This window comes from Falco naumanni, chromosome 5 (assembly GCF_017639655.2).
Source record: "Falco naumanni isolate bFalNau1 chromosome 5, bFalNau1.pat, whole genome shotgun sequence".
Taxonomy (NCBI): domain Eukaryota; kingdom Metazoa; phylum Chordata; class Aves; order Falconiformes; family Falconidae; genus Falco; species Falco naumanni.
Window position 1 is genome coordinate 70,996,675 of NC_054058.1, and position 27,451 is coordinate 71,024,125.

Sequence of the window (27,451 nt, forward strand, 5' to 3'; positions counted from 1 at the left end):
CCCTGGGGGTGTGTCTTGAGGTGTCCTGAACACTTCTGATGAGTCCAGGCTGGTCAAAGAGAAGTTACTCAGACAGATATTTTGGCCACAGGTGGAAGACTACCCAGGATACCTTAGAGTCTTTGCAGCAGGGTATCAGACTGACCCATCTCTGTGATGCAGTGCCTGAGAACAAATGCTCATCACAGCTGTGAGGACCAGTAGCAGCTCCAACATCAAGAAAGAATTTTTCAGGGAGGATGCTCAGGACTGCAGCAAATAATTGTGAGCAGGACAGTCTAGACAAAATATTCAGCAGGGAAGGGAAAAAAACACAGATGAAACTCTGAGGTTGAGAGTCCCAGCTACTTCATATGCATCATCCCATCAAATATTGAACACTGAAGCCCACGAGGTGGAAAGCCTTGTAGCAGAGGTTGCAGCCTACACCATGGTTTGGAAATGCATTAGCCCTTTGCTGTGTGTCTTCAAGCAGATTGTTCCTTTCAGGGCATGCCACTGGGGCAACGTTCCTACTGCTGGGTTTCACACTTTCCCAAGGTAACCCAGCTAATTCCCCAGCTCGTTCATCAGAGTGGAAATGATGAGCCTGGAGACAAGGCAGACTTCTCCCTGGCTTCAGCCCAAAGCTTCACGGGAATTTGTGCCTGGAAGCAAAGATCCTCAGCTCTCAAAAATGTTTTTGCGTCACAGCCAGCACTCAGGACTTATGACTAAGCCCCTGCATTGCCATGCCTTCGTAGTACCTGGTGTCTTTGCAGTTAAATGAAGCTTGTTCCAGCAACACTTTAATAACAGAACCAAATAGCAAGAGCCATTTCCAGTACTCCACCAGTAATTGCCTTTAAATTGCCATTTTACTAGCTTTTATTGCCCAGCCTTTATTTGCCTGGCAGAACACGGAATGTAAATCTAAGGGAACAAATTTCCATTCAGCTTCTTTCCCTTGCCTAGTGCTCAAATGTTTTCTTCTTCCCCTCTTTCTTTTTATTTGTTTTGTTTTGGTTTTTCTTCCTATGCCATCTTTTTCTTCTCCTGGGTGCAGATGGTCTTGAAAAGCATCAGCTTTCTGACCTGCTTCCCCTTCATGTCCCAGACTTGTTCTAAACTTTCTAGTCCATATGACAAAGCCTCTTCAGCACATGATGTGTAGGAGTCCACCTATGGTAAGATAAGACCCAGATCAAAAACTTGCTTATGTTTACTGGACCATGTAGCCATGGCTTAGACCAGGGGTCCTCAGACTTTTTAACCAGGGGGCTGGCGCGCGGATGAGGTGGCAGGCAGCCATCTGCGGCTGCTTGGTTTCAGGGGTGTGTGTCTGTAAATACTGGGGGCCAGATTGAGGACCCTGGGGGGCCGTATCCAGCCCCTGGGCTGTAGTTTGAGGACCCCTGGCTTAGACCCTGATACCTTTCAGCCTACCAGCACATATTAACTCTTCCTAAAGCCACTTGGACTCCTTTCACGTCAAGAGCAGGCAAGAAGCATCTCATGATCTCAGGCAAACAGAATAGAGTTGGATACAGGCAGGTGGGGAAGCACAGGGAAACAAGGAAAGGTCTCTCCTTGACACAGGAGCCACTAAGGACAACTAAGAGAAATACTAAAGCTGACTGAGAAATCTCTAACTAGTGCCAGGTTCCTTCAGGATCAGGCAGTGCTCAAGATCAAGCTTTTTAGCTGATCTCCTTGGATACAGGTGTATAAAACCCTGGCCAGATGGATCTGCACCCAGTTCAAAGCTATCTTAAAAACACCAGGCTCTTGAAGGTATCCTGGGCTTCTGAGATATAACCATCAAACCAAAAAGTTTATTACCCTCCAAGCAGGCAATTTGTCTTAGCAAACAGAGAAACTCTAGTTAGCTGGGGGTTTTATGGTCCATTTACTTCCTCAGATGGAACTTTATATTGATCGTGTCAATAAATAGCTACTATTAAATAAAGAGCTTGCTCAAGATGTTTGTGCCTGATCGTGTAGGCAGTGCTTGAAGAATGTTAACTTTACCTGATCCAGGCATGATCTGCAGAGCCATGGAGGAGCACCTGGTCAGCTTTCAAATACTTATTCTGAAATGTAAAACGTGCTGAGGCTTGGGGAGGGGTTTGAAGAAGCCACATGTTCCCCAGAGGAGGAGCTGAATTTTTATATCTGGGAATGTAAAATGTAATGGCTCTGTACTCACCATCTGACCCACCTTCAGGGGCAGCACCATCCCACCCATGTGTCTCTGGGATGTTTGCTTGTCACCATGGTCATTTTTGAAGTGTCTGTTCATCACAGAGAGGAGAAGTAATTAGAGAGGTGATGAGTCTGCTTGGTATACAAATCTGGTAGCTGATTTTTTTAAATTTTTTTTTAAGTAAATGTGTTTCCTTTCAACAACCCACTGCAAATTAATTGCAAGTATAACATGCCACTTGTTCATCTCCTGTTCTGCTTAAACAGGCAATTCATTTTCCTCCAAGTGAGCTGAGCCCTGTGCAATCAGTGTCTCAAGTGGGGATAAATCCTATTTAATCTCACATCCAGGTTCTGAAAACTGCCATCAAAATTGGCCAGAATGGATGAGTAGACTATGACAGCCTTGAAAAAAACAACAAAACCAACAAAAAACAAAAAAACAAAAAACCAAAAAACTAAACAAAAAAAAAAAAAAAAAAAAAAACCAACAAAAAAAAACCACAGGTATTTGTTTCCAGTAGCTTTTAGTTTGCTACCGAAACAGTGGGAGACCCCATGTAAAGAGGCCCCAGTGCTGGAGGTGGCTTCAATGTCCCATGCTGAGCTGAGCTGCAAGGTTGGCTCCACAAGCTGAGAACCTCTGAAGTGTGGCAAGAAGGTATCTTCTTGGAGGAGCAACTCTGTCCAGCACTACCCACAAGTCTGGGCTGGATAAAAATCTCTCTTTGGCTCCCAGCTCTCCAAATGGGAGATCTCTGAACTGCAGTTGTGCGTAATCCCATGCCTGGATCTGCTCATTCATCAAACCAAATGTTACCACGCAGCACTGCTTTCCTTGACTGATGGGTCTGAAACTGCAGATGCAGTGCCCAGGATTGTGCATCCCTCTAAGTCACTCACAGTGTATGCTACCTGCTTAATGCCCTTGCTCCTGTTTGCAACCACAGCCATCACCACCTAAATTTTCTTGGCCCAAGACTACTCTTTAGCTGCTGTGTGCCTCTATTTCCCAAGCTGTAATTATAAATAAATCAACTCACAGGTTGCATTTGTAAGTGGCTTACAAACCCATGAGGAATGGGCGCTAAATCCCAGCTTCAGGTCTTATTGCTAGCCCTAGGGTAGCTTCTAGCCTCAGACTGCAGGAACATGCAACCTGGGCTCTTGCTATTGAGTTTTGATCCTAATGACTGTCCTCAGCCACCTTCCCTGCAAGAGCTGACACAGAAATTAATTTTTCTCTTTTCTTTGGCAGGGTGCAGCAGGTCTCAATGGGAAGAACGGAAACAAGGGAGCCAAAGGTGACAGAGGTCTTCAGGGGCAGAAGGGGAAGCCAGTGAGTAACAGGGAAGGATGTGGTTTGACTGGCAAGTAGGAGGCTCTGTGCCTTTTTTGACCCCAAGATCATTTCTCCTCACACACCCTGCATGCCTCATTACTGGAGTTAGGTTCTTGCTCAGGGTAAGATGAAATCACTCCCTAAACCTCCTGGAGAAGTCTCTAATGCACATTCTGGCCTGATCTTTAGGACAAGCCATTCTCTGGATGCCAGCAGAGAATCTGTCCGTGTCACTAAGAACAGAATCCTAAGTTTTCCCATGTTTTTCAGCATGAGTTTTCCTTTGTTATTTACCAAGGCCCAAATTTCAGGTTCCTTCACATACCAAGTCCAGTTCTCCTCAATGCTGACCTGTCTGATGGAGATAGCAGGGAACAAAGCAATCATTTGCTAAAGCCCTTATGGACCTCCCTTTCCTGGGACAAGCTGGTTCTCTGTCACTACAGGATGCCTCCCTTGCCCCAAGATAAGCTCCTGCACATGGATGGGATGTCAGCCCCTTATTGCTGAAAATGCATCTTCAAACTGATGCTCGGTGGGAACATGTCTTCCCTTTACTTTCCAGAAACAAGCTGAAATCTGTGGTTTTTCTTTTTTGTTCTCCCATGAGAGAAAAAAAACCCAAACAGTAGAAGATTGTGGGAGGGAGGAGGGAAGAAAGACCTCGCTGAACTTCATGAACATCCTCTAGATCATTCAGCTAGTGCCTGAAGGATCCAGACTTTGAACAACAAACTCATTTTCCAGGGGCAGTGACCAACAAAAAAGCTGAGGGAGACCATCCAACATTGCCACAGTGCAGGTCCTTGTGACTGTTGCCTGTTTGTTAGCTGTCACCTGTTTGTTAGCTCCCAAACCTCAATAACATCTACTCCAACAGAGGTCCACAAGGGTCATTTTCCAAACGTTGCCCAGCATAAGCTACAGACCCTGTGGTAACTCATCACAGCACTTCATCCCACTTTTCTAGCAGCCCTGTCACGGTCACCCATCTTCTGCAAGGTTGTTCCCTGTCCCACCCCAGAGCTGGCTGCATTTCTAGCATCAAGGTGACCGTGATCTTCAAGTTTTCAAGGAGCCTCTGGTGATTAAAACCACAATATAAATGCAAGGTGATGCTATCACCAGGGCTGTATTTTTTACCTTTCAGTCTGTACTTGATATGTTTTTCTTTTTTCATGTAGGGAGGAAAAGGTGATCCTGGGACCACTGGTGACATTGGGCAGAAAGGAACAAAGGTAGGAGATGGGCAAGATCCTGTGAAGTCTCCATTCTTGGAGATACTCAAAAGCTGTCTGAACATGGTCCTGGTCAACCAGCTTTAGATGGCTGTGCTTGAGCAGAGGAGTTGGACAAGAAGTCCTCCAGAGCTCCCTTCCAACCTCAACCATTCCATGATTCTGTGAAACAAAGTTTGCAACAAGCAGAGAAGAGAGCCCAGGCTCCAGGCTGCAGTGAGGCCAATAGCGAAGGATGCTGCAAGCAAGGGAAGAGCTTGCAGCACTGCATTGGGGTTAACCCTGTGCACATGCAGAGTTCTTCCCTCCTGCCCTCGCTTTGATTTAACATCTCTACCTGTGATCTGCTTTCTCCTCAGGGCTTACGAGGGCTTCCAGGACACATCGGTGCTCCTGGAGCCAAAGGCATCAAGGTGAGCTATGCCCAGCTTTCCATCCTGCTCTAGCCACCTCATTTCCAGCAGTGTTCCCCACTCATTCCCAGGATAGCATCACACATGAAGAAGCCACCGTAACTCTGGCAGGAGAAGTACTTCTTGGTAGTCTGGGGCTGCAGGCTGCAGCACAGGGGGACATAGCCATGCAGAGCAGGGAGCCATGGATGGAGAGGTTTTAAGGACCTCCCTTTTTTTTTTTTTTATCCCACTTTGCTAGCAGCCCTGTCATGGTCACCCATCTTCTACAAAGTTGTTCCCTATCCCACCCACAGGAAAAAAACCAACATATTGCAGGGAATTTTTTGATAAACCGGAGTCAAAAAAAAAAAAGCACACCCTGCCCACATCCCCTCCTGGTCTGTGGCTAAGCAACTGCCTGAACTTAATTCACAATTACTGCTGGACACATTGCTCCAATTGTCAACACCATTAGTCCTTCCTCTATAAACGGGGATAATGACCGTTAACGGTCTTTTTATGAAGGGTTTTGAAAAGCTTGATGAGAAGTAAGGGAGTCTGTTGACAGCTGAGCCAATGGGATATGTTCTTATTACTGTTGTTGTTATTAATATTTTACTTCATCAGCCTTGGCCTATTGGGTAAATGAACTACTGTTCAGTGACTTTCCCACTTACTTTCACGTAGGTGGGCTTGGAGTCAGAACAGTCTAAAATTTATACTGATCTGAAGTAAGACTTTGCCCATACTTAAGCTTTCTGTTACCAGGAGTGTCATCATGTTCCCCCTTCAAGTGTGTTTTCCCAGTATTTTAGGGGTTGTTTGTGCTTACAGCCATTTACTGCTTTTTCATCCACAGGGAGAAATTGGCAGCCCTGGAAAACCAGGGATCTCAGGATCAGATGGACCACATGGACCAAAGGTGAGTATCTAAATCATGCATCTGCCTACAAGTAAGAGGTTTACAAAAAGCTTTACAGATGCTGCAAATCCACCTCTACAACAGGCTTATTTCTTTCAAATGGCACAAACAGGATTATTCTGAATCTGTTCCTATAAACCAGCATAGATCTGGGTGAAGATGCTTGGACACTGGGGTGGGGACCCCTTGACTCAACTTCATCCATCCCAGCCCTGATCCTCCACAGGCACTATTGCATGTGTTGAGTAAAAGAGCTTTTTAATGAGTTTTTTTCGATCTCCTTGAATACCATCACTGTGCAGGCTGAGACACCTTGCTGGGTCACACTCAGTAAATAATATTGTAATCTGAAGAAAAGCCAATTCGTTCAGCCAATTGCAGCCTGGCCAAGTCTGCATTGGCTATGATTTTATCTTGGTTCCTTCCAGGGTGAACAAGGAGCATCGGGGGACGATGGTGCCTTGGGGATTCCTGGGGAGAAAGGAGAAAAGGTTAGTACTCACCAGACTGCATCGAGCTGCCATTTCTAAAAGAATAAATTTCACATCCATCAGATCAAGTTAACAAAATTATACACTTTCTACATCATAGGTACCCTTTCACTGGGCAAATGTCAACTGTCTGGAGCATTAAGGCTGGGACTGCAATTGGAAAGGGCAGAAGAGGGAGGTCTCCTTAAATTCACCCTCTGCTTGATGTACAAAACCCCAGACGGGTGCCTGCTTAGGATGTAGAAAAGCCATCCAAACCCTTGAAGTGGGATTAATTGTCAGAGTTTATTCAACACCACCATGCCCAGGGTAAAGGGTGCCTGAGATGCTGTGGGGCAGAAAAAGTGAATAACACTGTTGCTTCTGGGCACGTTGGGCATGGGAGTGGGAGAGGTCTCCAAATTGACCTGCTCCCAGGCTCTGCTCTCAGCTTGAGAGCAAGTCCCCACCTTGAACACTCCCCATCCCCCACCAATTTTCCTTCTCTGCATTGCTTAATTTTCCATTTTCTTCCCTAAAAGAACAAGTCTAAAATTTGTACCTTTCCATGGAGGGAAAAAATAGGGTTTCAGTTAAAGCAGTAGTTGTTTTGGGGAAAAAAAAAAAAAAAAAAAAAAAAAAAAGGAAAGAAAGAAAAGAGAACCCCACAATAATCCCAGCAGCCTCCTCCATCAAGTCCTTTGGTGTTTTCCAGACCCTTAGGCCCTTTCACATTCAGCCCCACCATCTGGTCTCGAGCTGATCTGGGTTCTTAAAGAATTTGTTGCTTTTATTGACAACTCTTCAGGTCCTCATTCCCTGATGGTCATCTGTGTCAAACACTATGGGTTCTTCTCTTGTCAAGCAACATCTCTGGCTCACTGAGTCTCTGAGCTGTAACTGGTCGGCGGCTGGGAAATTATTCCTGGGGAAATACTATTCCCTTCCTCTCCTGTTCTTCTCTCCCGCAAACATCTGCTTTCAGCCCCTGATGAAGGTTGGGTATTGGGCTGACTGAAGATCTTTCCTGCTGCTGTGTTTAACGAAAGCCTTTTCTGTTCACAGCAGCTCCAGGAGAAAGCTCAACAGTGCAGTAGGAAACACGAGTAGGAAATTTATAGGCCAGCTCCTGGTAACTTCCTTTCTCCCCCTCAGGAGTCACTGTTTTTTCCAGAGTTACAGACTAAAGGACTCCACTTTCATATGAAGGGAGAGTTGGGTATTAGAAATTATTGGGCATCACCCCAGAGAGGGGGTATCCATGTCACCAAGCAGTGAGGTGCCTTCTGGAGAAGTAAAGATGGAGAGCAAAGTTGAAATGATCTCTACCATCCTACTGATGCTCTGTTAAACAACAGCACAACAACAGACAAAGTAGAATGTACATGGTCTCCCCTTACTGCCAATGCCATGAAAGTCCCGGGTAACGTTTGACTGGCCCATCTCTAAAACTACCTGTGCTTGAACTGCTCTGTCGGTGATTCTCAGGGGGCCAAGGGAGTTCCTGGCTTGGGAGGCTTCAAAGGACAAATGGGATGGCCTGGGAAGACTGGAGTTGCAGGACCAGATGGACCTCAAGGGCCACAGGGTGAACCAGGGCCACAGGTGAGCAGCAAATGGCCTGTAGCATCCCCTGAACCCTGATGAGATCAGTACCTTACATCCTCATGTGACTTAGCACCCCAGATGTGGCCCCACATGTCACCATGTACACACACATACATCTACCCTCTCGCCACCCTTACAAGCTGGCACTTGAGGTCTCCCACAGTGAGATGGCTACAAGATCTGTTGTCTTTCTGTGGGATCTTGGCCAACTTCATCTTTTGGTGCATTGATCACCAGAGGATTTTTTTTCCCCTTTCCTCTCTTCTTTTCCTATCTACAGTGTAAGATGTGACATCTCAGTGAAGAAAGAAAAGCTGATAATGTCAAGTTAACAGGGCATCAAGTGCACCCCTCCTGTTGCTAATTATCTGGGGAGCAGAACACCAGTGTTTCGGAAGGAGCTGGTGGCTTTCAGACCCCGTTTGCTGGCCATAGTTAATAAGTGTTTTTGCATGCAAGACATGCTGAGTACCTTCTGAAATGTAACAAAAGGACTTGTAAATGAGGCATGCTAATACTGTTTATGAGCAGGAACCTGCTGCCTCCAGATTCTATGGTAATGAAGAGTGTCTTGCTGCTGCCAACACAATGCAGAGGGAAGATGCTAGAGATTAATGCTAATCACCCACCCTTAGACACCATCCATTAAGTAACGAAGAAACTTCCAAGTGAAAGAGGACTGGAAATGAAAATACCTTTCTCAGTTGTGCAGGTGGGATGGGCTGAGTTTCAGGTCTGGACAAGAGAATACGTAAATTAACATGAAAGAACCAAGAACAAAAGAAAAGTTGGAGTTGAGTAACTACCTGAAAGATGCAACTATTATCCATAAGTCTTCTGAGGGATAGTCCTGTTTTAACTCCTGCCAGCCTATGAGTCTGGCAGATATTTGGTGTGCCGTGTTTCACCCTTGGGTGATGCACCCCTATATAAGTATGTGTAAGGATATAATCCTTGTGTGTGTGTGTGTGTGTGTGTATACATATCTATATGTATGTATCAACTGCATGCACACAAATACACACATGGTTTGTCAAATACTTGAGTTTCTGCTAAACGGGAATTAGAGTGTGCTGTTGCTTTGAAAACAAGGAAAGGAGATAGAGACTCTGGCAGGATTTTCTTCTTTTAATCTTTTATGCCCTGCTGAATTATTTCAGCCAAATAATCCAAATTCCAATCACCAGTGATTATGCTTCACCAACTCAGAAGCACATTCAATAGCATGGAGAATTTAACTGATATGTAGCTGCATCTGACAGTTCAGGACTGTGCTGGTAAAGGCACACCAGTGGAAATTGCTTTGGATTTTGAGGGTAGAACTTGGGACAATTCAGACCCAATTTTGTGTGAAAGTCTGAGTGAGTCTGAACCTCGCTAGGTCAGCTGTCCTGGATCTCAAAGGTGTCTCTGTCCTAGAGCCCTTGCAGGTCTTCTGACTTGGGTGGTGTAAAGGTGCCTGTGTAGACTTTATTGATTCTTAACCTGGTTTTCCCCCCATATAGAAAAGGGCATCAAATATTGGGCAAGCCTATACCTTGCTCTTTGGAGCCACAAAACAAAAAATAGCCAACATTGGTTTTAAGTCTTAGGAAAGAAGTGATTAAGGAAGGGAAAATGCAGGTGGTGCAGCAAGGTCCATGTTGCCCTGATGGTCAAACTGAACATCTGTATAGTTTCCTAAGACATCACCAAATAAAGATTTGACCTAGAGCAATCTGCTTCATGGTACAAGGGCACAGAGGATGCTCTGGGCCTCTGGCATTGTCCAGCAGCCTATTGTTATGGCTGAATCCCACTCAGTGCTTCAGGACTGACAGGGCGATTATGGAACTGATTATGGAAGGCTCCAGAGCCTTCCCCTAAAGGGGTACAGGTGTAGAAAGACCCTTCCAGAACAACAGAAAATGGACTGGATACAACTTTAGACCATAGCAGCAACATTATTCTTCTTTACCTTGCTCCCCAGGCTGTACCTTGCAATGAAAAATGTATCAAAAGAATCACAGAAGGGAGGAAGGAGCCGAAAGTACGAGATCCCCTCATGTATGTTTAAAAGGGCTGGAAGTTTTGTTAGAAACTTAGAAAGCTGTGTATGAGATAATAAATGGCTTTCATTTGGACACTGATTAAAGAGACTGTGAGATGCCACTTTCTACACCCACACTACTACTTGTCTTTTCTCTAAATTAAGAGAAAGTCCCTGGGTCTGAACTGCAGCAGTGAGGCCACCCTCTTTTCTAACATGGGAGGGTATTATCTCCACCTGTAAGTCCTTCTCCTCCTGCTGAGACTCCATTTCTCAAACTAGTGCCAGGACAGACAGTGTCAGAGAGAGAAAACTGCCCTCTGTTCCTGCAGCATCCATCCTTTCTGCATACCATAGGAAATGCCTTGTGGTTGCCCAGGGCAGAGGGGACAGAGCCCAAGGCCCTGATGCATCACATCTGATCTCTCTGTGGATCATCTGAGATCCAGAGGGCCCTGAGTATCTTCCCCTGATGCCTAGGTTGGGCTTTAGCGTAAAAACCCCAACCAGTGGTGTGGGTTATCTCTGGAGGGTGCCCAGGCATTGCTAACTGAGCTCTCCTTTTCTTCTCTAGGGTCCACGAGGGAGAAGAGGGAGGCCTCAGCTCTGCCTCAGAGGATCCCCGGGCATGGACGGGCAAAAAGGAGAAATGGTCAGTATGGGGATGAGCCAGCCTCATCTCCCAGTGAGGTTCCTCACCACCCTGCAGCAGTGCAGAGCTCTGCATTGGGGCTGGATGAACCCAGGCTGCTCTAGGTTGCATCTCTTGGCTCTCCAAATTTTGCAACAACAATAAGCCCAGCAAGCATTTTACTCTCAAGCACCAGACATTGGACATGGGTAATACTGCCTACAATTCTACCTGAAGGTATCTCCAGCTGGGACAGCCGCTGTGAGCCCTGTTGTTTTGTGTAAGACTTCTTTGGGAAAACACCATATTTTGTACCAGCATATCCTCAGCTGTGCTTGCCATGGCAGACCAGGAGTAAAACAGTATTCAGTGCAGTACTTCAGTACAGAGGGGCAATGCTCAGCCTTTGAGTGTACATCAGAGGATATAAACAAGAGCTTAATCTCAAGATCTCAACCTGCAACCCATGTGCAGGGTCAGTCACTACACGTTGTGGGTGCTGCCAACACTGACTCAAGGGCATTTTTACATCAGGAGGTAGCATTGCATTAGCTCCATGTGTTGGTGGAGGGTAATGTGATTTCTTCTTGTGCTCCAGTCTCTGTAAGTGAGCATGGATTGAGAAAAATGACTATCACAGCTTTAATTTAGATCATTCTTCCTGTGCTCCTTTTCCTTCAATATTTTTTTGTATTTTTAATCAACAAGTCCAGTTTTCACCAGTTCTGAGCGGAAAATTGTTCAAGGTATTTTCTCCTAGTAGGCAGAAAGCCCTGTTGGCAAACCTCAGTATCTCCCTGTTCCATCTTTTCAGCACTGGGATTACAGTCCCAGTTGCAATCTTCTGCCTGGTCTGGTTCCCAGAGGTTCTCTGGAGTCCAGATCCTCTTCATGCCTCCACCTCAGATTTTGTGGTCCCTTACAAGTTCCAAAGAAACCTGACTTAAACTGTAATTGTTAACATCCTTATTGCTTGGATAGAGCAGAAATCCCAGAAAATCTGGGAGCCTGCATGCAGCTCTGCGATACACACTTTTGTTCTTGCCTCCTTGCACATGGACTAGTCCGTTCCTTTCTGCTCAGTGAGCTACTCACAGATAACCCTAAAATTTATAAGAGAACACGTGAGCCTTTTCCCCCATGTCCTTTCCTAATGTATCTTTTCCTCTCTAAGGCACACTTATTCTTGGAGCATTTAATGGTCAATCTACTGAGCTTTTGTAATGACTTAAGTGTTTTTAACAGGGTGAAAATGGTCCAGCTGGCCAGAAAGGAGAAAAGGGAGATCCTGGTCTTTCTGTGAGTACTTTAGCCCAAGATCACATCCTATTACACAGAGCTGAATAGAGAAAATAGGGTAAACTGCCCCTCAGAGGTATAGGGGAGGAGGGAAATTCTGAGAAACAGATGAATTCAGAGAATATCTGGGAAATGAGAGTGCTGGTCATTACCCAGAGACATCAGACATGCACAGGCTGGGGTGGGAACAGTGCTGGCCTGTAGGATGCCAAGCCCAAACAATGACCCAGAGCCCGAGGCACATTTCTTCTCTCCCTTCCTCCCCATGATGCTTAAAATACCTGCTTGGCAGATAAGTGCCAATGCCTCAAGGCTGATCAAATACAAAGGAAGAGCAGGAGAGAGAAAAGTGCCCCATTTTTAAAGTGGTTAGGGAGCTGACATTGCTACAAAAGCTGCTGCTCTGAGTTTATAAATCCTGAAGGAGTGGTTGACCCACATGGGTCAGAGCAAAATCGCTGTTGCAGCTCCCCTAACATTGGAATCTCCATCGTGTTGCCTGAGCAAATGTCTTTTATGGCACTTGACTGATACAACATGGTACTTTCATCTTTCCAGTGTGTGGAGGCCAGGCAGGATTAGTTATAGCATAGGTGTTATGGGCAAGGGTGCCCTATGTGTGGGCTGCTGAAGAGCCCAGCTCCCTACGTAGAAAGTGCCCCAAAATTTGTCATCCCTACAAAGGATGAGAGGTGGTGACCATGTGAAGTGCAGTAGGGACACAGCCAACACACATGGAAGATGCTTAGCTGAAACAGTGGCAGTTGGTTGGCCCAGGGGTGAAGCATAGACCCAAAGCCCATAAGACCAGATGTTTTGCTCTGTGGGGAATGCCATTAGCTGGTAAAGAGGCAGAGAACAAAATGAGGTGCCGCTACATCTCATCTAAACCTAGTGCTACAGCCCATTTTGATGTGTCAAGCCTGTAGTATAATTTGAGTAGCCCTTTTGCATGGGTGCAGGTGGCTTGATGAAGCGTCTCAGAGATAAGGGACATCTGAGAGACCATGGCCTCAGGGACAGTGCCAAAAGGGTTGGGGAGACTCCTTGGAAAGCCAACCCAGGCTTGAATTGTGCCATGGTCCTCACGCTGGGCTGGAGATCCCAGCTCCTCATGGCAAGAGAAGCTGGCTACAGGATGGCCATGACTTTGCAAAGGGAATCATTTCCCTGATGAGCCACAAATCTTGAACTGAGGTCCCTATGACACCACATGTATGTCTCTGATCTCAGCCATACCTAAGCTGAGGTGGTTTCACCAGAGGCCACCTCTGGTGGGGCAATCAGTTTTGAGACAGGGCACAGAGTGGAGGGAGATGGTGCCAGGTAGAAAAGCACTGCTAACCTCTGCTTTTCCCCCATGGCACAGGAGGAGGAGGTGAAGGAGGTGGTCAGGAGTGAAATGAGAGGCAGATGCGGTAAGTTTGCTGGCAAGCCATGCTCAGGGCCACCATTCTGACATCTGTCAGCAACTAAATTGGAGCAATTTGAGTGCCGGCACATGCTGGCTCAGCAGAGCAAATAGCACCCCATTAGCAGCAAGTGGAGACTCATTGCCTCTCCACGCTCAGAGACAAGTGCGGGCTTCTGGACCACAAGGTCTCTGCCATAGTCCTGACCTGCTACTCAAACTCTTAATTTTTTCCCTTTAAACCTCCTGTCTTCACATTTCTTCCCCTGTGGTTTTGTCAGCAAAGCTTCCCTCCCTGGTCATCTCCATTTCCCTGCTGATTTGTGAAAGGCACTGGGTCACAGCAGAAAGTTTGGAGCTGCATTTTTCCTAATAACAACCTTTTCATTACTGTCTACTTTGTGGCACTCTTGACACACAGACCTCTCCTCTCCAGTGCTGAATAACTGCCAACCAGTGCCACAACAGTAACAAAACCTACCCACATTTGGGAGTGTTTTTACCACAGAATCCCAGCATCACAAGGCTGTCAGGCTTTCAGGACCTTGCTTTCCTTGCCCTGGAAAGGTCCAGCTACTTGAGGGCCAGCAAACAGCTGCCCCACTCCTGCCTTATTCCATGGGGTCTGCCTATGGCCAAGGAGGACTTGGGCTCACCATCACTTGCCAAGATGCTTCATCCATTAAGCTGGAGTTGCACTCGTTTCTGCCTAGAGACGTTAGGGGGCACTTGAAGGCTTTGAAGAGGGGGGAAAAAAGGGTGGAAAATAAGTTTGTGAGAGCATGTACTGCCTGTAAAATTGATTTTGTGGAAAAATCTTACAGGGAAAAAAGAAGTAGCAAACAAACTATGCCCTGTCTGTCTTATGTTTGCAGATTGTGGGGATGAGTTGGGAAGGATGCTTATGGAAAGGGACAAGGCTGCCAATACCTACATAGAAATGCATGTGAATTCATGCAGTAGGGTAAAAGATGTTCTCCTTGCCCCAAAACATCCTGAAACTGCAAGTGAAAAGATGTTGTTAAAAATAAGTCCTTTTATCTGTGATCCAGTGCAGAAAATGACCCTGGATCACCAACTGCTTTTAGACCCTGGCTCTATATGGGGGGTGGCATTCCTTGAGAGGAATATGAGAAAACAGGGTTGAGAGGGTCACCAAGAGGTTTTCTGCTTCCACCCACTACTGCAAGACAGAATCAAAGCTGTTCCTGACACCCAGCTTTAAAAGCTGCACTCACAGGAACACCTCTCCCTGCCCACAAAACAGATCCTGTTGCTCCACCATCCCAATCAACATGATAAGCTCCAGTGAGGTGCTTACAGTGCAGGTGTCTGTTCATCTTTTAAGTTCCTGGTGTGGAGCTCTAATCTATATGGTCTACAGAGTCTGGACAGCCAATCTGTCAACCTCAGGGTAGACTCCCCATGTTCAGGCAGGGGCTCATCCTCTGTGCTTCAGGGAGGCCTTGGTTCCTCCATGTGGGCAAGTGACGCAGGGTCTCATTTTTCCACAGAAGATGCTGAACCAGTTTATGGGTCTCATCTGGCCATAGTAGGTTTTAAAGACACTTAGCTCTCATGGAAGCACTTAGAGGAAATCTTCCAGCTTGGGATCTGATCCTCATGCCTGGGTGTTGATCTAGTTGCCCATATATAAACTGGATTACATAGCCTGCTGGATCCTCTCTATGGGCACAGGTGTCTTGAAGGTCTGTGTCATGTCCGTCAACACAGCTTTGATGTCTCAGTTACCCTGGGACATCCCATCTAACCTGAATGTTTCCTACTACATTTCAAGGCCATCATTAGACCTGGAAAGGGTCCCTCATCACAGCTTGGTTTTAATGTTTTAAACAGGAATAGACAAAGGAGGAACTTCAGAGCTTAACTAATTTGCAGTGAACTCATGTTCTCCAGGAATGGATTTGCTTTAATTTTTCCTTCATAACTTTTAATATTATATGATTTATTAATTTTTTTAGCCTTCATAAAACATTGTTTCATAGTGATGAAAGTAGAGCATTCTACAAAGCAAGGACTATCCAAACAGAGAGGTGGGTCAAGAAGCAGCATCCTTGCCCTGGATGTAAGAAACCAGTACAGACACAGGTGCCTGGAGTAGCTGGGAACTCTCTTGGTGTGGGATATTCCAGATTACACTAGACATGAGATAGTTGTTTCCAGGCTCTGTTTCTCCTCCTGCTCTGTGTTTAGAAAGCAGATCTGTCAGGGTAGAGAACATCTCTCCCTGATGTCTATCCATGGTTCTGTACCTGGAATCCTGCCCTTGCCCCAAGGCTCCATTTGCTTATGTAATGTAAATAAATCAGAGAAAATTAATCCTGCACTGTGAATGATCTTGGACAGAGCAGCCTACATGCTCCTGCAAAGGACAACCCTTGCTGAAGTGTTTTGCCTTCATGACTCCGGTGTTACACAAGGACCTTTGCCTGTTATCTGGGTGGTCAATCCTTCAGCCAGGAGCATGTGGTCCTCTCCATCCCTCATACTCAGACCATCATTTAGAATTAAGTTAGCAAAGGAAAGCAAAGCTGGATCAAAACCACAGTGGATGCACCACAGAGCATTAATCTGGAATGGATTCAGTCTGCAGGTCCACATTGCTTCAAAACAGGTTTCTGGGTTTTGCACAGCCAGGCTCTACTAGATCTACTGTCCTCTACCTGCAAACTCTGTACATCCGTCATAAAACCAGAACTCTTAAAATATCTTCTTTGCTAACATGCTTGCTAGCCTGGTCCAGATCATGCTTGTCCCTCAAGGCACTGAGCATCAGACATGCCCAGTATGAAGGATGTTGGAGCCACGGCCTCAAACACATCCAAACACAGCTGGACATGCATAACTTAACTAACTCCTTTTGTGGATTTGCAACCTTTTAGTTAACAAGTCTTACCGGTGAAGACTGGCAGTGCTTAGCACCTCCGGTGACCTATCCTATGGAGATGCTGATCCAGCAGCATTTAATTATCCATGTAGTTTTGATTATGACTCCATCCCAACTGACACTGGAAACATGTCCATGCAGTCATGGAGGTCCCATGAATGCCCAGCACACTTCTTGGGAACCACTTCCTCAAAACCAGCTTTTATTCTGAATAAGTTTAGCATATCCCCTGCTCCCTTCCTTGAGAAGCCAGTAGATGGTACAATCTCTCCTTAATTGCTTTCCCTTCTCTATATGTGTATATGTGATTTGAAAACAGGTTTCCTACCTTGACCATGTACCCCAGTGGTCTGTAGGCTTTGCCCAATGAAACACTGTGTTGTGACTTGTCTCCTACACTGTGTTGTTCAATGGCAGTAATTTTGTTGAGCTACAACCATTTACCAAAGCATGGTCGCTTTCAAACTGTGGGACCAGATTTCATCCTCACTGACCCAGCAATTAAATCCGCAGGTCTGGCGGCAGCTGAAATCAACAGGCAGCTCCAAGGGTATTTTCAGCCTCAGGAACACACCAGAAAAGATGGTGAAAGCCAAGAAGAAATGCTTAATAAAACTCAGAGCATGACCACATTGGCTTCAGTGAAGCCCTTCATGGAGCCAACTTCACTTATCGCAGGTAAGTGCAGCTGCGTGGCTACATGCTTTCCTTCCTTCCAACCATGGCAACTGGTATCTTCTGGAGCACTCCATGAACCCAGTGCTAAATCCTGTTCCCTGGGGCTGGGCAGAAATAAGGCAGTGATGGGATTTCCATTGAGAGCTCCCATGCTGTGGTGCCCTGGTGCTGAGAAGGGCTGATCTGTGGCTTGGAGATGAGGTAAGATGATGCCCCTGGAAGGGGTGATGGGTGAGGAAAAAGCCAAATACGCATGGCCTCAGTGATGATCACCACTTCCAAAAGGATGCATTTTGAAAGTCTGGAAGATGGCAGCTGTTTCAGGCTTATTTTGTCTCCTCTTTCCCCTCCACATCCTTTGCAACTTCTAGTGAAACTTCATACCAGCCAGAAATTACATCTCTGAGACCAAACATCCAAGCCATAACAGACTATTTCTGCCCAGGGCCTCATGAACCCTTTAATGGGTAAAACTACTGATTATAGCTAACAGAAAAAACAACCAATTCTATTTCTGTCCCTTTGTGGTGCCTAAGAGAGAGGGGGAGAGAGAAGGGCCAAGGTCCTGCCCTGAAGACATATGAAATACAGCCCTGCCTGTACATGAACACCAGTGAGTGGCGTCTCCTCACACTGCATCTCCCTCTACACCAGGCAACGGGACAGGGCAACAACATGATTCAAGACTGGACACACTTTTAGGTATTATCAAGCTCCCAGTAGGATCCTGAGCAGCACCAGGCAGCTGAGGTGCAGCCATCATTTTGGGGATGAAGGCTGCTGAGCCACAGGAAGGTGAACTAAGTCCTGCTACTTGCCCATGGGGTGGAGGGAGGTTCATGGCCCACTCTGTAGGCACAGCTGATGGGGTAGTTCCTCAGGAGGCACCTTGGGATGCAGTGGGACACAGTGTCCTGATGGAAAAGCCCAGGAGATGAACCTGATGGATACATGTAAATCCATTAGTGCCTGGCTGAGAATGGTCATCTTTCCAGGGAGAGGACAGGATGGGGCAGTTTTGGCTGCATTTCAGGTCATCTACCCTTTCTTCTGACCATGAACCACTGTAGTGAGCATTACAGTGAGGGAGTGCTTGGCTCAGCTTCGTGCAGACCTGATAATCAATCCAATTCCTTTGGCACAGAAGAGCTACCAGTCAGATATCTTCTCCTGTACTCATGGGATAGTGGAAGTTGAGTGGTTTTTCCAGGTCCTATGGGTTTCCCTGTCCCCTGGGATGCTGAAGGAAGCAATAAGCAGCCTTTGACATGACTGACTTGAGTGGTGTCTGGGTAACTGCCTTAAATTTTAGCAGTAACCTGAAATGACCTTCATGCAGAGGGACCCACACCAGCTGCCCTCCTCCAGGTCCATCACATCTTCAAATTCATGCCACAGCCTCCCATGGACCCTCTGACCTCCTCAACAGGGCTTTGAGTGTTGATTTATAGGAGAAACAGAGTGAAAATATGATGCAGAGTGCTGGTGGGGCGGGGAATAGGAGATTATAGGCCTGGTTGTGGAGGGCTTTCTGCACTTGGTGCTCAAAATCCAAAATCCAAACACACTGCAAGACACGGCAGACTCAAAAAGAGAGTCCAGACACATTTCTTGCAATTCAGCAAGTCAGAAATTAGTATGTGGCTGCTCAGATTTTGTCACCAGGAGGAGGGCTGGGTAGCATGGGTGGAACTGCCATTGACCCAGGCAGGTGGATGGCACCAGTGCTCTGTCTCAAAGCAGCTACTCACAGAGCCAGATGCCTATCAGTAGAAGGGAACCATCTAAAATGCAACGTCCTGTGCCCCCGCAATGGTCCTGCACAAACTCTGGCCCTCCAACATGTACAGAGCAAAGCTTTCTGCACTGGCCGTGTGGCATCTGAGTGGCTCATCAGCACAAAAGCTGGCCAGTCAGCTCACCAGCTGGCCAGTCAGTACATGTATTGACCAACCATTACTTCTACTCTAGAAATAATTTTAAAAAAATAAAATCACGTTACACTTTCATACAGAGCGAGACACCCCAATGTTACATACTTTTACAGCCCAAAACAAGATGTTAACCTACAGTTTATGTGTATTGACCTTTATTACCCATGATGGCCCTTTCCCAGAGCTTTGGGAAGAGTTTTAAGTCAAACTCATTGATGATGACCTCCATTTTTCCCCCCATGTAATCTGCTAGGACCAAACAAATCCCCCAAACCCAGCTAAGCTTAGAACTGCACCCCACCTTCCTCCTGCCCGCCCCCCAGCACTCTCCTGATGTTTGTGGTGTATGTCAAAGACATCATCCATCTGGATTTAAACTCACTTTATATCAAGGCAGCATTTGGGATCTGGGTGGTTTCAGATCGATGGGGCACACCACATGTTATTGAATCGCAGCTGCAGCCGTCGCCAGCCAACAATCCCATTACAGCCCAGGTTTGAGGCAGGAGGGCTCATAAATCGCTCTGATAAGCGATGAGTGTGGATAGGCGCCCTAAATGTTAACAGGATTCTGCAATTGGAGGGTTATTACTACCAGATTACAATCGCTCCTGGCTTTTCAAAGCTCACAGATTTACAAAACTCCAGCCTGACATTTATCTCCTGCAAACAACCACAAATACTTCCATTTTCTCTGACTAACACCCAACCTTTCTGACTGAGTTGTTTAACACCATTAAGAATTTTATTGCTGCCGGTTTCTCCCTCCCCTTGCCAATTGCTCTGTGACATTTATTAAGAGAACTTGTTAGCCAGCGGAAAGCCATGTAAGGCTCCAATGATCTATATTTAAAAGGTGGGTAATTTGTTTGCATGCCCTCGTTATGTGTGATTTCCATTTGCTTCCCCAGCAGCTCCCCAGGCACAGCAGATAACGGGTCCCTCTCAGCACAAGCGCCGAGAAGCCCACAGCCAATTACCAGGTGAAATGCACTGAATTAAGTGACATTTAGTGAAGTCATTTCTTGGGTGGGAAGTGCTTTTTGGCACTGAGATCAGGGGGACATGGCACTGAAGGAGTTACACGTGCCAGCAAACAGAGACTCAGAACTCAGTTTTGGGTTTGACTTAAAAGCAGCTGGTTTTGCCCCAAGGTGTATAGCTGGCAGTGAACAAACCGGAGGGTGTTTTCACCCAGTCCAGTGTGGTCCAGCCCCACCAGCAAAATGCACAGTGAGAGTTCCCCAGGCAACACCCCGACTGCAACCACCCCTGCAAAGACCCCCCAAGGACCCAGGGGTTAATCATCCTCTTGCAAAACATCAGAGACCACTAAGATGGGCACCACAGGGGCAGACAGTGCCATGGAGCAACAAGGAGCCTCATGCTCATCCCACTATGGAAATACACTGCCAGATGCCCTGCCTTGGTCCTTGCTGCCTGCTTTGCTCTGCCAACCCCATTACCGTGTGGTAAAGTGGTGACTGTGGGGCAGTGGGGGGTCCCTGGACCAGCCCCACTTATTTGTGCAGGGAGGGATGGGGGTGGCAGAATGTGGCCTTTTCCCACCCGGGTCCAACACGTGAGTGGGGGTTTGGGGGTGTTTCCCTGCAGCCTCTTGCCTGCAGCCAATGGACGAGGGTTCCTGCCAGCACTATGCCCTGTTCTGGTATTACCACGCAGAGGCAGACACCTGCCGACCCTTCATCTTTGGGGGATGCCGAGGAAACAGCAACCGCTTTGAAACCAAGTGGAAATGTGAGCGGCGGTGCAAAACCTCAGCAGGTAAGGCAGCTCCTGAGCCCTCCAGCCCTCCTCTTCCTCCAGCCAGGAGTGAGGTCAAAACAGGAAAACCTATCCACCACCTGCCTACGGTGGCACATTGCCTTATGGTGCCCCACCAGAACCAAGAAAGGACTTGGAGGAGTGCCTCTAGTTTGCAAGGTCTCGTTCCCCTCCCACTCCCAGCTCACTTTGGTCCCCTCCAGCCCCTCCTAGGAGCTCCTGGACATCTCATCCCTCAGACCACATCCACTGATGGGATGTGGGTGGACTTGTGGGTGATGAGACGTGTCCATCTGGGCATCAACACTGGGTTCTGATACTTTGCACTCCTCAAACTCAGTCACCTTGTGTCTTCTGAGAGCTGAGGTTTGCAGGACTTCAGGGCCTAGTGCCCTCTGAACCCTCAACTGCTTCATCCAAGCACCTCTAGCATCTCCAGCCATCAAGGACTCCAGGCAGAGCCTGAAGCTGGTGGAGTTGCCCTAATCTGGGCAGTCCCAAACATCCCTGCATTGAAGTAGCACCTCATCCAGGGGTTCAAAGGGGAAAACTCACTCCTGGAAGCCCCGATGGGCTCCCCTTGCCAGATCTAGTGTTGGTGGGGTCAGCCTGCATTGCTCTTCCTCATCACCAGGCATGTGGTGGCTCACCACAGGGGAAATGTGTTCCTGCCAGCCCCTACTGCCAAGCAGTACATGAGCAGTGGCTGAAACCAGCCTTCCTAGAAAGATGCTCCTCTCTCAGACTTCCTTCTGTCTGGAGACAATCTCTCTGGGCATCAGGAGAAATGATTCTCCACAATACATTAAAAAAAAAAAAAAACCAAAACCTCCAGTGAGGTTCACCTTCTCTGTTTTTGAAGGCATGTTAAAAAGAGAAAGATTAAAGGGAGAGATCTGTAATTTCAGGTGCATTTCAGAGTTTTCAGGTGGTCTGTGTTTTGTTGATTGTTTTTGAGATGATCACCTATTAAGCATAATCAATAGCATTGCACAGGCTGTTATCATCCACTTCAATCTTTCTGATACGCAATGGACTTTCACATCCTGGCCTTCCTATTCTGCAAGGAAGAAGGCAGTGCAAATACTTACTGCTCTAAGTCCGGTTTAAGACAGGCAATGCCATCCTTGGAGAGCTGAAGTGCTCTCTGGGGAGGAGTACACACTGCCTGGCCAGGAAGGAAGGATTTGCTGCCCCAGTGCAGCCAGCCCAAACTGGGTGCCCTTTCGGGTCCCCCTGTGCTGCAAGAGTCAGCATCTCTCCTTGGGCTCCGTGGGGAGCTCATCTTTGCTTGTTGACCATAAGGACTGTCAAGGTAGACCCGTTGACCCATTTAGCCTGGCCAGTGCCCACGATTTGTGGCCTGCTTCTTTGCAATGTACTGCATGAGGGGAAGCCACTCTCAGTGCTTTAAATCCAGGCACCAGGTAGCAAATAAACCTCTTCCTGGCCAACACCTTACCCCAGGGCATAAGCATTAAGAGACAGTGTAGGCTTCACCAAGGAGCTGTAGATACCTCCAGCACTGTGTCTGCACTCCCTTTCTGGGGAGAACCAACCACTGGGGCGTAAGAGTCATCCAAACCCAAGCCAGGTCCATGGGTCCTGTATGTGCCCATTTCTCCTGACTGACCCCAAATAGTGCCAGGAGCTGGCCCAGACAGAGACATTTGCTTTACGGATGTCTGACATGTTGTGACATGACCTGTCATAGCCAATCCCATAGTGTCAGGGACGTCCCCACTCATTGTGAGCATGGGAGGTCCAAGAGGGAGCCCAAGCTGCAGCCAATCTCCAACGTCCCTTTTGTTTTCTCTTTCCTCACTTGTGAAAACCAGTCAGAGGGAGGTGATCAGCTGCAATTGCCTTGTTTAAACCAAAGAGAAATGGAGCTGTGAGAAGTCTCTCCAGGACACCTCGGAGACTGGGAGAGCAAGACAACCCATTTAACGTGAAGAGGCAAGGGATACTTGAAAAAAAATGTTGGAAAACTGTAATTATGAGCAGGAAATAAAGTGGTATGAGGAGAGAGAGACATCTGATTGCTCAGAAAAGCCGAAATGTCCAGAGGCTCAGGACTGCACCACGTACCCTGCAGAACTACTGTGCAAAACCAGGTAACACATACGCCTGGGTTTATTTTTGTAAAATAAAAGTGTGTTAATGCTGTTGTGTATAATTCTAGTTCATAATTCACCTGGAAGCAGTAACTCTTTGAGAAAGGCAGAGAGAAAAAATTATAGAAATAGAAATAGGAATTTCTATTTCCCCATGTTGGACTGGGTGGGCAGGTTGAGCCCCATCCCATGGCCTCTCAGCTTGACCTTAAACCCTCCATGGCCTTTAGCAAGTCCCACCTTCTCCTTCACTTGACCATTCCTTGGGAAGATCCCAAACTGTACAGTAAGAAGAAAACAGGGTTCAAAACCAGGCTTCTCCCTGCAAAATGCCACCCCCAGGTCCTCAAGGTGTTCGGAGCTGCTGCCCAGAGAGGTGTGGAAATCCAGCGAGTTGGAGGCTAAGCCTCTGCATTTTGGTGGGCACATGGACCCAGCTGAGGAGTCCTATCCAACAGCATCTCCTCCAAGTGCACACTATGGCACAACATGCCAGCCCCTGGGAAGGGTCACAGCAGCTCCAATGGCATGGAATTCTCTCCTGGCTTTTGAAATTTTTACAGTTTGCCAAAGAAAGAGCAGAAGAAAAATGCTGTGCCTTTCCCATGAGCAAGGAAAATTGCTGTTGAGTTGCTACCAGGTAGGAAACCTGGAGTCTAAAAATGACACCTCTGAGATGTGGTATGGGCCAGCTGACCGTGTCACTGCTGCTCATGTTATCGGCTTGGTGGGACTCTCCCCAGTATTTTGGTGCCAGCATTTTGGCCTCCGAGTCCTTTGTCTGGGGAGCCCTGCTGTGCCCTGGCAAGGTGAGCATCCATGGGTGCAAGCTGCAATTCCTCTCACCATAACATGTCCCCAGCGGACATGCCCAGGATTTCTGTGAACAATCATTCTTATGTCCCATATAAACAAAAAAATATTTTCATTGAAGAATGTACATTGCATTGCATCTTCAAGGATTGCACTGGAACTGCCTTTCCTCCCCCAGACACCCTTGGTTGGGAACATAATGGCTAAATGAGGATTCATGGTGGAATGGGATTGCTGGGGACATGGTTAGGAAATCAGTGGGTTTTATTAAAAATTTTCTGCACAATTTGCCAAGGCTGAACTCAGATTTCCCTGGTTTCTGAGTCGCCTCATTGCTACTGGTAGCATAGGTAGAAGGATTCCCCTTACCCACAATGTCCCAGGAACCGAGGAAAGACAAGCAGAGCTTTCTGGGATCTTTTTTACTTAAAAAAAAAAAAAATAAAATAAATAGAATTTGGTATATGTTGGCAACGATACAAGTGCCATTTTCAGACTGACATCTCCAGGCTCTCCTCTTGAAATGATGTTCTGTATCAAAATGTACTTTGGCAAGAAAAATATTCCCTCAGAAAAGAAATAAGATGTTCCCAGCTGAGCAAAGCAGTGGGCTCAGTGTCACCCAAAAGAAAGCATTTACGCACTTCCAGGTACGGCCACGGCATCGAGAAACAGATGTTTTTCTGAGAAACACTGTACATTTTCACATTTCCCCGGCATCTCAGTGATAAGGGACACTTCACGAGGAAGGCTGCATGATGCTGATGTCTGCAGAGCCCCGGCTGGACTGGGGAGCTCGCAGGGTGCCTGGCTGTGCAGGTGTTGCAGCTGCTGACCCTAGAAGACACAGAGTGACATGAACTCCAGCTCCTGCATCAGCCCAGGAATGTTGAGACCATCCGGGTAAGCAAAGAATTTGCAACCACCAGGAAAAAACACTTTGTTCCTAAATTGCATTGACAAAAATAATCCTTGTGCACAAGAAAAGGGAGCCCTAATGTAGCACCAAGACCCACAAGTTCAAGTTCATTTGTCACCCTAGTATGAAAATCTTTATTTAGGTGGGACTTTGCCAAGGGTACAAGTTGCTGAACACCCAAATTGTGCAGAGGAAACAGCATTTTGGAGCCTTGAAAGCGGGATGGAAGGAACTTAGCCATATGAAAGGCTGGGGATGCACTTCCAGAGAGGTTCCCTCACATTGATTTGATTTGGGATATCTTTGCTTGCAAACCCCTGTGCTCCAAACAGTCCTTTCTGATGCAAACTAGCCCATGGCTGGACTGAAGCAAAATTATCTGTATGGGTAAAAGGGGACACATTGTAAACACAGAGTTAAGAAATGACCAATAGCCCAATTAACATTTTAACAGTGTCATAGTTCTCACTATTTAATTAATACAGAAAAACCTCATTAATAATATTTATCATTGTAAGAAAGAAAACCTTGGCATCTCCCTTTTCTCTGGTGTGGTGCTCACCCTGCAAGTATCCCTGCAGTGAAGACACCAATGGCCTCTAGCAGAAATACCGGGTTGTCGTGCTTGAGCAGCCACCATCAGCTGACCCAGGGTGTGAGGTCAGTTCAAAGCTTGTGGTGTTTTACTAGTAACAGCAGAGAGAGAGAGAGAGAGAGAGAGAGTGTGTGTGTGCGTGTGTGTGCACGTGGGTGTGCATGTGTGTGTGTGTGTTTATGGGGCTGCAGTAACTTTGCACCAGCTCTATTCTGACCCGGTTCTGGATGTTCCCACACACCTCCCTGTCCTTGGCTCCTCTTGGGATTTTCAAGACTGTGTTACCCAGGGTCCAGCACTTGGCCAGCCCTGCCCAGGTCCATGGGGATTGGCCCAGCAAGGTAGGAAGGTTTTCCCAAGGAGAGAGTTTAGAAAGAAAGGCTTTGGGTTGGTCATCAGAGGAAACTCTAAACTGTGCCTCATCCTACCAAGCCAGCCTGTGTGTGGCTGCACCATCTGTGGTGATATGATGATACATGGGGCATATCTACACCCTACAGACTGCTGCTTGTGTGGATTTGGTGTGCAGATCACCCTATGTCCCCAGCACATGGCTCAGGGTCATTAGATGGCCTGTCCCTGTCCCACAGCTTGGCTGGCATTGCATTCATTCAGCTCCTTAAATCCTCCCAGGACATCTTTTGGGCGTTTGCCCCCAAGCCTTGTCTCTGCCCTCCCTGTGTGCTGCAGTGTTGGGTTCCCACCAGGACAATGGAGATGTTTCCAGGAGATGTTTACAAGAGCCTTTCTCCAATTCAGGGTGCAACAACATCACCTCCTGTGAACCATTGCCACCAGCCAGCTCATTAATAACTCCAAGTGGCACTTATTTATCAAAACCAAGAGGAGAAAGACTTCTTCCATCTTGTGGTTGTTCCCCCAGAGAGCCTAACCCCTCATTTCACTTTCCCACTCCAGCTATCAACTCGATCAGGGCATTAAAAGAGAAGGGTGCATCGCTGTGGGCTGGCAAATCCCTTGGCAGGCATGTTAAGTTGACATCAAGTCTGAGGAGACAGTAGGAAAAAGTAATTGCATGATGATTTTATAGCCGTGAATCAGCAGCACAGTGAGGGTCTGGAGGCAGAAGTAGGTGAGCAAATGGACATGGGGAACCTTGGACCTGCCTGACAACATCAGGAATTTCTCTTTCTGCCTCATTATTCTCAGACACCAAACAAATGGGCCAACACCTTCATTTTTCCCTTTGAGACCAGTGTCATCACTTACGATAAGACTTCACCTTTCTAAGTGCAGAACTTCTTGTCAACTTTTGGTCCAAGCTTGGTGAGGAATACACATGTCCCAAAGCCAAGCCTGGGGGACAAATTTGGCCTCCTGGCTTCGTGATCAAGATGTAGCCAAAGGAGAAGGTCATAGTCTCTCAGGGAAGGTGATTTGGCTCAAGACCCTTCACAATAAACCGTGCTTATGGCACAGGCCAAAGCAGCAGCTCACCAGGGAGCCAGGTGACTTAATCCAGATTTGCAAGCGGCCGGAAGACTTGAGAAGTGAAAACCAATATTGTGGGCAAGTATATAAGATCAAGCTGTTCAGTCCTCTTCTAGGTGTATTAAATGCAGTTCGAATTTCCCATCAGTGCTCTGGAAGCTTAGGCATAATAGGAAATTGGTAACTTGATTTTTTTTTGTAAATACATCTAGCTTTAAATGTTTACTATTGATTTGCCATCTCAACTACTTTGGCAGGGCCAAAATATTACCGGAATGCATCCTTGGTGTTTCTTTGGAAATGTCATGTCATTCTAATTGAGTTTCTTGAAATTATTTGATTGCAGGGTGGAGGAGACTTTTAGGACTGAACGATTTGCTGATGAGCCTGCTGCTTTCCAGGTGCAGGGAGCTGGGGCTGCTCCAAACAGGGTGAAGCCAGAAGATTCCTGAACACACATTGGAGAAAGGCCTTAGAAAGCAAAGAATATTGCTGCAAGAAGTCATTTTTGACAAGCACAAATTGCATGCTGCAAACATGTGAAAAGCTGGGGCTTTGATACACATAAAACCAGCTTCACAAACCCTCGTGGAGTTTGCAAAGTGGAGGGCAATTTTGGAGCACAAGTGACCCTATCATTTGCTTCGTACGGATCACACGGCTCCAGAGCTGAGCCCATGTGTCTGTATCTGTGAGCTTGAGCACACTCAGCCCCTTTGCA

General features: G+C 46.9%; 1 protein-coding gene across 1 annotated transcript in view; it reads left to right on the forward strand.

Moving 5' to 3' along the window:
- Window positions 1-22,982, forward strand: part of LOC121089370 (collagen alpha-1(VII) chain-like) — a 104,020-nt gene extending 81,038 nt beyond the window's left edge. Inside the window, exons 75-88 of the mRNA XM_040596572.1 lie at window positions 3,443-3,523; window positions 4,711-4,764; window positions 5,124-5,177; window positions 6,019-6,081; window positions 6,510-6,572; window positions 8,040-8,156; window positions 10,763-10,840; window positions 12,065-12,118; window positions 13,488-13,536; window positions 14,405-14,441; window positions 16,949-17,115; window positions 19,961-20,032; window positions 20,664-20,834; window positions 22,673-22,982. Of these exons, the coding sequence (XP_040452506.1) occupies window positions 3,443-3,523; window positions 4,711-4,764; window positions 5,124-5,177; window positions 6,019-6,081; window positions 6,510-6,572; window positions 8,040-8,156; window positions 10,763-10,840; window positions 12,065-12,118; window positions 13,488-13,536; window positions 14,405-14,441; window positions 16,949-17,115; window positions 19,961-20,032; window positions 20,664-20,834; window positions 22,673-22,686 (1,074 nt within the window). The 3' untranslated portion in view covers window positions 22,687-22,982. The remainder of the gene's footprint in view (window positions 1-3,442; window positions 3,524-4,710; window positions 4,765-5,123; window positions 5,178-6,018; window positions 6,082-6,509; window positions 6,573-8,039; window positions 8,157-10,762; window positions 10,841-12,064; window positions 12,119-13,487; window positions 13,537-14,404; window positions 14,442-16,948; window positions 17,116-19,960; window positions 20,033-20,663; window positions 20,835-22,672) is intronic.
- Window positions 22,983-27,451: the final 4,469 nt, after the last annotated feature.